The sequence below is a fragment of the Anneissia japonica genome, unplaced genomic scaffold (genome assembly GCF_011630105.1).
Source record: "Anneissia japonica isolate Jap-2015-1 unplaced genomic scaffold, ASM1163010v1 scaffold287732_len518695_cov146, whole genome shotgun sequence".
In the NCBI taxonomy this organism is placed as follows: Eukaryota; Metazoa; Echinodermata; class Crinoidea; order Comatulida; family Comatulidae; genus Anneissia; species Anneissia japonica.
The window spans coordinates 63,659-75,939 of record NW_022755000.1 but is presented as its reverse complement, the minus strand read 5'-3'; the positions used below and the strand labels follow the sequence as shown (position 1 = coordinate 75,939).

General features: G+C 34.8%; 1 protein-coding gene across 1 annotated transcript in view; it reads left to right on the top strand.

The window, feature by feature from the left end:
• Window positions 1-1,494, top strand: part of LOC117123318 (cilia- and flagella-associated protein 299-like) — a 3,796-nt gene extending 2,302 nt beyond the window's left edge. Inside the window, exons 4-5 of the mRNA XM_033269203.1 lie at window positions 668-797; window positions 1,179-1,494. Of these exons, the coding sequence (XP_033125094.1) occupies window positions 668-797; window positions 1,179-1,277 (229 nt within the window). The 3' untranslated portion in view covers window positions 1,278-1,494. The remainder of the gene's footprint in view (window positions 1-667; window positions 798-1,178) is intronic.
• The last annotated feature ends 10,787 nt before the right edge of the window (window positions 1,495-12,281 follow it).

Genomic DNA, 12,281 nt, shown 5'->3' with positions numbered 1-12,281 from the left:
TAGTGTGTTTGTGAGAAGCACATATTTCTGGCACTGTTTTGATTGGTCACTTGTTAAGATGGATTAATACTCTGGAAAGATATCCTACTCAAACTGTTATCCTTTTATTATTTTATTCTAATCCAATTCTGTTTATATGACAATTCAAATTTCACAAAAAATATATTGTATGATATTAAAGAATAAGAAAATATGCATTTTAAGCAAACACTGTTTATAAACACATTACTGTTGATATGACAATTCAAATTTCACAAAAAAAAATAAATATTTTATAATAGTAAAGTATTGAAAAAATATGCATTTTAAGCAAACACTGTTTATAAACAAACTTTGTTTATATGACAATTCAAATTTCACTAAAAACATATTTTATAACATTAAAGAATAAAAAGATATGCATTTTAAGCATACGCTGTTTATAATCACACTCTGTTTATATGACAATTCAAATTTCTCAAAAAATATATTTCATAATATTAAAGAAAAAAGTATGCATTTTAGGCAAACACTGTTGATAAACACACTCTGTTTATATGACAATTCAACTTTCAAATAGAATATATTTTATGATATTAAAGAATAAAAAAATATATGCATTTTAAGCGAACACTTTAGTAAATAAAGAATTGAGAATCACTCACCACATTTTATAATAAAATTCTAGTTTTTACAATTGGGAAACACAAACATCAACATCAAATCCAACCCCCAACTATCAAGTAATTGCCGAGAATGCAACAGGGCTGCTATTCAAGAACAAACGAGACAGAAAAATATTAAATGTGGATCCGAAGGTATGTCAGCAACTTATTCAATCCTCATTCCATACAAGTGTAACCTAAGCAATGCTCTCAAAATAAGCACCGCACAAAACATAATTTTTTTTTGCGCTAAGGGCTGGCTGAATAAGAATAATTCAGCCAATAAGAATCATTCAATTGCTACCCCCTCAGTGTTTTTGCATTTTGATTGTGCCAGGTGTTTCATTATCTTCATTTTATTGACCAAAATTAAAAAAAAAAATTTATAATTAATAATTCTACACTGAACTGTCATGTGTTCTTTTTCTGATTGATTGTCTTCTGCCAGGACAAATATTTTTCATCATTAATTTGGATTAATATAATTTTTATTCTTCATATTTGTTCATTTATAATTTTTTGTCTTCTCAACAGGCTCCTACACCAGGAGACAACTCAACCAGAACACCAATAGACTGCCCTCAGTATATCCAAGTTGTCATTTATGACCACATTACCCGACGGAAAACATAGTCTTGGAAATGGTTAGACATTATAAGATATTTAAAACAAATTCTGATGCTTTCTGTAAAAGTTAAAATAATTACAAATTTTAATGCTTTTGTAAAAATTGAAAATTAATGTATATTATTATGTAAGGATGTTCTTAGTACAACATATTAAAGTTGGTATAATTCAGTTTTAAATACATATATGTTCTTTGTATTGTATGTCTTTTCAAAAATAAATGTTTCCCAGCACAGTGGCAATTAGAAGTTTTTTTCTACCACCTCATGCTATTTGGCTGGTAAAATGCTAACCAATCCAATCCAAATCCAACCCAATCCAATATTTGTATAGTGCCAAAATCTAGTTTCCTATTCAGAAGCGCTTTAATTCTCTATACTCCAAAAATTTCACAATTGAAAGGCACAATCAAAAAGATGTGTTTTCAGTTCAGTTTTAAATGTATGCAATGTTTCAGCTGACCAAATGTTAAGAGGCAGATTGTTCCACTGGACTAAAATCCATCGTTAAGTTATTACCAAAGCTTGAAAAATTCCCCTTTTGTAACCTGTGATTTTATTATCAGCTCCAGATTCTAATTAACTTACAAGGTCCTCTTCTTGATGTATTATTAGTCACTGAGGATTAGTGCACAAACATTACTAAAAACACGTAAAATATAATAAAGAGCAATCATAGACGTAGATCCCGGGGGATGGGGGATATATCCCCCAATATTTGACAAGGGGGATGGTCCATTGTATCATCTCCCCCCCCCCCCCAATATTTNNCCCCCAATATTTTGACTATGTATGGGATAAAATGGAGCTTTACCCACTTCAAAAGACTGTCACAGAAATAATTTGCACTGTCTTATGCGGTTACAAAGATGAAAATTAGCATAATGTATTAATGTTGATAACAAAATTATTCCGCACAAGGGCACACATTGGCGCTAACACCAGGCGCGTAACAGGGGTCTTGGGTCAGAGTGGGTATTTATTTCCCCGGTTAGTAATTTACCATACACACCCAACTCCCCATAAAGAAAACAATACGACATAGGGCTTATCTTATTTATAATATAGGCCACACACGTGTGTTTGAAACTAAATATAAGCATTTTCATCATGGTTTTATTTATTACAAACATATTCTTTCACCATCAATACACATTGAGGTCCTTCTTTTAGGTTAAAACGATCTATCTTAAATTTGTCTTTTTTGAGTTTGGGACTATTATGTGTTTAAATAACTTAAAAGGATAAACCTAAAAAAGCCCAAAAAATGCGCGCGAATCGCGCAAAATATTTTTGTGTTTTTAATTCTAATTTCGTCGGAATTGATGAAAACTCCCTAAAATGTGCAATTTATAGAGGAAATTGGCCTACCGTAACAAGAAATGCGCGCAAAGAATTTGAGAATTTTAGGCACTTTCAGAGGATGCATTTGTCAAGGGGTGGGGAAAGATTTTGCAAAGATAGATATTTACCCCTTGTCCCCCGGTGTTTTTAATTCTAATGTCGTTGAAATTGATCTAAACTCCCTAAAATGTGCAATTTTTAGAGGAAATTGGCCCATGTTAACAAGAAATACGAAATTTGAGATTTTTTAGGCACTTTCAGGGGATGAATAGGGCATTTATAAAGGGGTGAGGAAGATTTTCCAAAGATAGATGTTTCCCCCTTGTCCCCCAGTGGTTACGCCATCGGGCAGCATAGATCAAAGGAGTTATGACAGTTTTTGAAGTGGAGAAGGGGTTGCAGGGTGTTGTGAGTCTGGTCATTATGATATCTACCTTTTTATTCTTGTCTTTATTTTTATCTTCTCTTTTTCTTTTCCTTTCCTTTTCTTTTCCTCTTCTTTCTCTTTCCCTCCCTCTCCCCTCTTTCTTTTCTCTTATTACCCGCGCCTACGACCCTGGCTAACCCGCCAATCCCCCCCCCCCCCCAATGAAAAATATTTTTCTATGCCATTGAGAGCAATTATCATTATTATATAACTTTTTGTACAAGGCTAAGCTGCTCCAGATATTGTTGTTTTTTTCTACTTTCTATATTATTTTTGTACTATAACAAAATTACATACATATTCAATTATATTACTTTAATTTAATATTCTAGTATTACACATTATTTATAAGCGTTAATTCAAATCATAAATTCTTGAAAACACTTCATATTCATGCAATAGAAAATATTAATTTTGAACAAATAGAAGATTATTTTAGACATGGACATAATTCTTTACTTGAACAAATATATATAAATACAAGTACTGTACAGTGTATAATAAATACAGACTAATAGAAAAAAAAAATAAAGGTGGACTTACAGTAATCCTGACATTGTTAAGTTTAACAATTTTCAATCATAAAATCAATTTTATATAGCCGGAGTTATGTTTTGGCCTTGGCTACTATGGCTAATAAGTGCTGACAGGTACGTTTTTTTCCCATTAAAGGCATCTTCTATGAATGGAATTGACCTGTACGAAGCATAAGCTCCTGTGTAGATCAAACCCAGCACCGTTTTGATTTTTAATCATACGTGAAATTACTCATGCTGCTATATAAGTTCTTTGGTAACACTGTACTGGATTTTTATTCTAATATCGGCAATAAATGTTTTCATAGAGTATAGCCCCCAATTAGGTGTTGAATGCAGCTGCAGTTGACACCTAAATATTTTGGTCAGCATAGGCCCATGTGTATAAATTACATCACCTTGGTATCCATAATGAACATCAATTTTATTTCATCAATGTTTGAGGAAATGTTGGGGAGGGGAAATTGAAAAATGTGTGTATAGTGCAACCTTACTGAACTTGTGTATATCTGAACATAACGTCCATCATCAGCTTTTCTAATCTTATTAAAATACCCCTTTCTAGAAAAGGAAGCTACAGGTGTGTGTTTATGCTTCAAATGTCCATTCAATCAATGCTTAGTATTTACAAGAAAATAAGGCGGCAGCCTAGAACTGAAAATTCTTGCTTTACAATGCAGGTACGCAATATGCAAGGGATAAAACCACTAAAATGGCATACAATAATATGCTAAAACGTATGCACATCAAAAATCTAGTTAACAAGAGCGACCGCTCACCAGGTCCGCGCGTTCCTCCGTGCTTAGATACGGTAAAGGCGCAAATTATTATACTATTGTGTTTTTGGAAGAGCTAATAAGATAGAATTTTTTAAATAATGTTTATTTGTACAAAAAAAAAAAGACATTTAGAATGATCATTTGTACAAAATTGAAATAAATAAATAAATTGAAAAATAAAATTGAATACCAAGACGCGTTTCGAGCACATTCTTTACCGACCGTGACTTGTATGCGACGTGCCCTATTAGTGGTAATGGAAATGACGTACAGTCATTTTTAAATAATTAGAATGTTTGTACAAAAAAAAAACAAAAAAAAAAAAACATTATTTAAAATGATCATTTGTACAAAGTTAAAATAAAATTTCTTAAAATCGGGGGAAAAAATTGAATACCAAAACGCGTTTCGAACTTTAGAAGACATCCTTAACCGTAGGTCGCGAGTTAGAATCGCACCTCGGTGTTAATTTTCCTTTTAATGGGAACTGTTTGACAAAGAAAAATAAATAAATAAATAGGTAGCATTATGAGTGGATTTCCCGTACGATTAAAAATTGTAACGGTACTGGGTTTGGTCTACTGGAGTTCGTGGTTCGTTGAACAGGTCATTCCATTCATAGAAGAATCCTTTTGATAAAGTGTACCTATTTAGCAAAGGTTTGCCCAGGTCGAAGCTAACTCCGGCTAAATTGATTAGAAGATTGAAAATGTTATTCGTGTTAATGAATAGATAAAGATTACTACTATGTCCATTCTTATTGATTAAATCTACGTGTATTTACTTTCATAGTTTATATTTAAATATTTAAATTTGTTAATAAATTATTATGCGTAAATATGTATTTAGTATAACATATTACAATAATTTTGAAGAAGTATGAAGAAGGAAGAATAGGAAAGAAATTTGGAGCGGCTGAAATATTAACCGAAAATGTACAATAATAATCATTTTGTCATTATTGCATCACGTTTTTTTGGAAAAATGTTTAGGCACTAATCGTCAGTGCCGGCAGCCTACACGTTTAATAATTACTCTATATTTATATGGATGGAAAAATATTGGCATAAATTATAGTTTTACGCAAAGAATAAAAAAAAAGAGAAATACAGACTATTTCTCATAGGAGATTACCATTTTCTCGACGCCGAATTCTTCGTTACTAGGCAAATTCAGATCGCATCCGCTGGAATGCTCTCGCTTTTATTTATACTTATACTTTATACAGTCCATAAAGTGCGCCCTCTCTAATGAATTTGGTTTTTGTACTTCGCATCTCGCACACTGCGATCGATCGAGTAGCCCTGAGATATGTTTCTTTGTCTAAATCTCGGTCAAAATCATTTTTTTTAACAGATTTGAAATAATTCTTATGAAATATTATATTTCACATGTGTCAATACTAGCAACGGAAAATATCATGTCGGCCGTCTTTATGTGTGATAACCTATGGTGATGGCGATAACCTGTGGTGATGGCGTGCATTTCAATACTTGGAGTATGTATTATACTTTCTTATCTGAGATTAATCAGTGGACGTTTCGGTTTTTCTATAGTGATAACACAATCATTACGTTAAATTTAAATTTATTATTAAAAGGTTTTGCAAGAATCGTTATTTTTAACAATAATTTAAACAAATGCCAAAAGAAACTTGTCTAAAATGTTACGTCACTTAGGCCCTCCAACATGGCGTCGGAGGCGTCACTTTTTTCTGTACCAGGATTGGCCGATGAGCAATCCAGCTATTATAGTAGCGATCAGTGGTAAAATCCTGAAATTAACGTATTCCGCAACGCAAGATGAATAAATTATGACGTCATCCGTTAACGTTAAGGTTATCGTCGTGTGGGGCCTAAAAAAATCAAGCCAAGCGTCCACTATTGAAACCTTATTGGACTGTGGGAGATAGGCAAATTAGAGAGTTGCAGTGATGACGTCACGGTTGACTTATAATATGTTTAAACACAGCTAAGGTATGCGATATCTGAATTTCATTCATATTTTATCTTGCCATTCCTTAAATGTACACTGTAGAAAAATATTTATTTGACATTTGGCTTTTACATCAGTGGCAGCACAAAATGAAGTGACGCAGTCAGTCTTTACCTAAAGAAAAAACAACTTAAGCTAAAGACATTTAAATGTAATGAAACTTAACTAGATAATCACTATTTGTGTACGATTAACGAAAGGCACGCAAGTTTATAGTACAGCATTTGATTCGTAATACTGTATACAGTTTTGGAAAAACACTAGTTTGATAATGCAATGCAAACTAAATACAAAATGAAACAACTTGCCATCGGTATGATAGAAGAACGATAAGCGGTGATATATTATAATGTATTGAACCTATAATTAAAGTATCTTTTAGGCCGCATACCGTATAGTACAATGTAATTATATTACACAGGCTAGGGTACTTTACCACCAATCCTTTTACACTTCTGATTGAACGCCAATGCTTTGGTAAGCATTTCCATCATCACAGTTATCTGTTTGATAGACCACGTAGCCATCTTGACCAATCCTGGGACCGTCTGGAAGTGACGCCGGGTTGTTCCTACCTTGCTGTTTCTCCTTTTTCTTCTTGTGATGGCGAACCAAATAAACGAAAAACACGAACATAATACATACAAGGACGGCGTTTCCTGTAACCGACGCGTACAAGTAAATAGTGTTATATTGCAATGTTTCTATAGGCTGGGATGTTGTCTCATTGTTTGGTAGGCATAATTTATGGTCTGACGAGATGTATTTGTTTGATGTTTCAACTGGATTTTCTTCCATCATGATATTTACAGAAACAGAAAATGCATTCTTCTCAGGACTAAAAATGCACGTGACCTGTGTTCCATTCTGTTCATTTGTTAAATATCCAATCACCAAATACTCTGGATTAGTTAGTGACACAATGATGTCTACAGACGCACCTGTTTTTCTCGTTTGTGTCTGGTGTACTGGTGCTGTTCCAACATACCAGCTGTAGTTAAACATGGTGCGCCAACCCGCAGCCACACACTCAAACATAACAACATCACCAACTGCAAGAAATCCAGGCGATTGATTGATATGTAATGAGTGGGCACACGATCGTTTGACTCCACTACTCACTGCCGTACAAGTGAAATAGTCGTAGTTGCTTCCTGGTAGTATCTGCAGCAAAATGTCATTGATTACTTCTGAGTTGGATTGCAATATACCATTCCGGTACCATTTTTCTGTGTCGTCTTGAATAATAGAGCATTCTGTTGTATACGAAACGTTACTATTTGTCCTGAAGCAAGTTGGAAGAGGTTGGACATGTAACTTCCAAATAAATGCCCCTACAATAATTTGGCCAGGATCTTTCAATGTGTACTCTGCAGAGTCACTAACAGCCGCTGACTTTTTCTTAATGTGTACTCTTAAGTAATCTCGACCCATAACAACGGAGCATGTCCAATCTGGTGGTGGGATAATGCCTTTTGAACTGACACATCCGGATTCGTTAATTACTATTAGCGGCGGGTTTGATGCATAGCGGTTTTTATAGAATTTTAAATACAGGCTTTGTCTTATGGCTACATCACCGTCAGCATAATATTCAAATATCACGTCGCTACCTTCGTACACATCTCCTGGTAAAAGTTTACATCCCAGGCTGTTGGATGTTACCAAATGGAAATTTACAACGATTACGATAACAAAACATGTACTCCTTTTAAGATTCTTCATTTTATGTGTATTGTGTGGCACATTCAATACACAATTACGGGCCCATACAAACTACTTGATGGATTTGTTATACTATCATCATCTACTAATAACACAATTGAGTTTAGCCTTACACTTGTTTATTTTATTGATGTTTCAGTAATTTACTTTCATTTTCGTGTTATTTCTATTAGGGTGTTTACAGCTTCATATTTCTCACATTATTTGGATCTAATTTTCAATGATTCAACATTAAAAATACAGTTGAACATCTCTTAACGACCAATTTCAGGGCGCTTGCAAAAGCTGCGAAAGCGGGGTCGCATACAAACACACAACAATTGGGGCCCAAACGTGATGGACTACAGGTATCAGGTTTGAGCTAAAAATAATCAATACATCATGCAAGTATTATCTAAAAGGCGTTTGGAAATAGATGAAAATCTAGGGGTTCATATTAGTAGAGTCATTTTCATGAGATCCGTGACTAATTTTAGGATACCTTTTTTCTCGATGGATTTGGCAAGATGGACCAATTTAGATAAAATATAGCTCCTATACCTCCCAGATATGGGGGAAAAGTCCCGTTTGGGGGCGTTTTTCAAAATGGCCGCCTGTTGATTTGGACGCTTGTATCTCGATAACCACTGGTCAGAGAGACTTGATTTTGGTCTCAAATTGTTCACAATATGCATGTTTCTATTTTTATTACTTATTTGATAGGCATCGAGTTACAAGGCCTATAATATGACTTCATGTAGGCTACGCTTTCTAATGTTGAAACCAGCTTCCAAAACCAACATTTTGAATAAAGCAAGAAACAAAGAGTATGCAATGTAACCATCTAATTTATTTTAAAATCCTCATTCTTTAAAGTAAAATTCTATATTTTGTAAATTTTGCATGAAATCTGTCAACCACGCTGTCATGGTCGAGTTTCCTTCACCTATCACGATGTATTCCAACCATCATGAGGCTATCTAAATGAGCATTTGTCATAACAGAACGCAAATTATTTTTAATTAGTCTCATTGAATTATTATTATTATTATTACTATTATTATTGTTGTTGTTATTGTTATTGTTGTTGTTGTGATGAAAAGTTAACAACAATATGGTGGCTAAATGAATATTACATGTAAATATTTTTTTTTATCTGTTTGTTCCCCGACAAAATGTATCGTCTTCCCCGACGGGAGGTCTGTGCTCATAAATGTACACCATTTCAAAAGAGAAATTTCACTTCTAGAAAACATGAAGTTTCTCAGCAACATTGAACATAAAAATCACAAAATCAGCAAAAAGCTAATATCCAAAATCCGTTTAAAAAAAGTCGTCAAACAACAAAATCCGCTACTGTGTATTAACATTGAGTAAATTACAAGTGGATTTATGAATAGCACTCTCCTATGGTGGTTTTGGTAGGAAAAGTAGACTTAAACACTGTGAGTGTAATTTTTTCTTTACAAAAAAATAGAGGGGGGGGGGGCGCCCAAATCCGCCACTGGAAATAGGCCTGGCCCTAGGTTTAGGTAGGCCTACTTTGTTTCATGTCAATTAGAGACAACATGATTATACAATTTCATACAGTATTAAATTACACAATATGATTAAACCAGGTACTGTACTTGAAAACAATAAGGAAGCAAAACTTACACGTCAAAAGTGTCAAATGTTGTCTACACAAAAACTGTACTTTATTAAAAGAGTAAGTCTACTGAAGGGGTGTCGTCAATGTAGATGTGCACACATATCAGTGTACTGTGGTCACTGTGCATGGGGTTGTCTGACAGCACATACCTGCTGACCTCTATAGAGAGTGATTGATTGCACAAAGGTTTCCATGCTGGTGCATCTGCTGTGCTTAAACTGTCTTTGTAGCTATGCATTGCGCGATATGACATAGAATCAACCTTTCTATGGAAGTGTGTATCCATTCAATTATCTAATTTTTTGTTTGTGATATAAGGGGGAGGGCGCGTCGCCGGCGCCCCCCCCCCCTCCAGATCCGCCCATGGAAACTCAATAGCTTCCACTTCAGAATAAGCTCCCAGCTCTACTACTGTGCACTGCAAAAGACAACGACGTTGTTTCGAGAAAGGGAACAGGTGGAGCTCAGCTCTGGACATCCGACAAACGATAGCACATCCATTGGCAATAAAAAAAAAATCCCCACGTGAAAAAATGAAAATGGGAAAATATATGCGTATTCTGCGTTGTTTTAGAAATACATTTGATAGTACTACAGTTTATTGTTTAGACATTACATTATTACATTCATGTACATTTTCATTGAAACAGAGTGCAGTCGTTCATTATAATATAAAGATTGTTTACACAACTGTATACACAGTATCAGCAATGCTTTGATAAGCATTCTCATCACAATTTTCTGTGTTGTACTCAACATAGCCATCTTTAGCAATACAGCGACCACTCCTAATAAACGCTGATTTGTTTCTATCTCGTTTTTTCTGATATACCTTGTTACGGAAAATTATGCAGAAGATAAGCACATGCACAGCACACACAGGAATTGAATTTCCTGCCAAAGATGTGTACCAGTGCATTCGGTAATCTGGTGAAGTCTCCGACGTTGTTTTATTGGTGAACAGGCATGTCTTGTCAGATGATGTGTTCTTCAATGTTTGTCTTTCCATCCTGATTCCAACCGATACAGACATCATATTCTTCCTAATAGTGGCGGTACATATGACCTGTGTTCCATTCAGTTCCTTCGTTAGGTTTCTGATCACAAAATACTGTATTTAGAGTCTAATGGCGAAGTTATAGAATTTATACTAGTGCCTGCTTTCGTTTTTGTCTGGTTTACCACTGAGTCATTAACATACCACGTATAGTTTAATAGGGAGCGAAATCTCGTAGCTACGCACTCAAAAATGATAACATCACCAACCGCAAGAGATCCAGGCGGAACCTCGATTGATATGTATGTTTAATGATTGGCTACACGAACGCTTAGTTCCATTAATAACTGCTGTACAAGTGAAATAGAAAGAGTGACCGTCCCCTGACTTATAAGCCGGAACATAGTGTCATCAATGACTTCTGAGTTGGACTGCAAGATACCGTTCCTGTGTCTTCTTGGATCATAGAACATTCCGTTTTATTTTCGAATAAAATATTATAAACATTTGAGCTTAAGCACTTTGGAAGCGTTTGAATATCTAAATACACGGAGAGTGTATTTTTTTGGCCACTTTTTGGCGAAAAAATATTTAATGTCTGGAGATGTTTGTATGATCGGAAATGCAAAAAAAAGAAGGGAAGAAGGAGGAGAAGGATGGGAAAGAGAATGTTTATCCAGTACCCGACCGAGTTACATTTTCTCGAAATTCACATTGGCGGATCAGGGGGAGGGGGTCATGGGTCCTGACCCCTCCCTTGGGCAACAAAAAAGAGAAAAAGAAAAAAATTCTAAACCTATCTTTTCAGGACCCGTGAGCTGATTTTTTCCGGACCCGTGAGCTGATTTTTTTTTTTTTTTTTTTGCTATTAGAAAATTAGAATTCCCGCCATCTAGGAATCAAAATTTTCCCGGGAGAGAACCCCCGGACCGCCCTTTCTTTTTGGGATTTATCGATTCATGGAAAAAGAATACGCATGCACCTACTCATTTGTTTATGTATGTACACACACATAAAATGAAAAATGAGAAAAATTTACCTGACCTTTTTCAAGAGGGGAAAACCTGGAATTTTGTAGAACTTTAAAAGTCATTAAAAGGCATTTCAGAAGTCGAAAAGCTCATCTCCCGCCATCTAGAAATCAAAATTTTTCCGGGGGAACCCGGACCCCTTTATCTTTGGAGTTCATTGATTAATTGAATCATTTTCAAGGAGGGGGCGGGAACCTTGAATTTCGAAGAATTTAAAAGTCGTTGAAAGACACCACAGAAGTCCGGAAGGCTCATTTCCCGACACCTAGGAATCAACATTTTCCCGGGGAAGAACCACTTTTTGGGATTTATCGATTCATGGAAAAACTACGTATGCAACTTACTCAATCTTTTTTTATGTATATATACACACATAAGGCCTATTTACTGTATTAACAATGGGAAAAATTATCTGACCGTTTTCAAAGTGGAAAACCTTGAATTTTGAAGAACTTAATTACTTTCAAGTACTTCAAAATTCAAGGGGTTCCCCTCTTGAAAATTATTATAATGAATCAATGAACCCAGAGAAAGGGAAGTTTGGGTT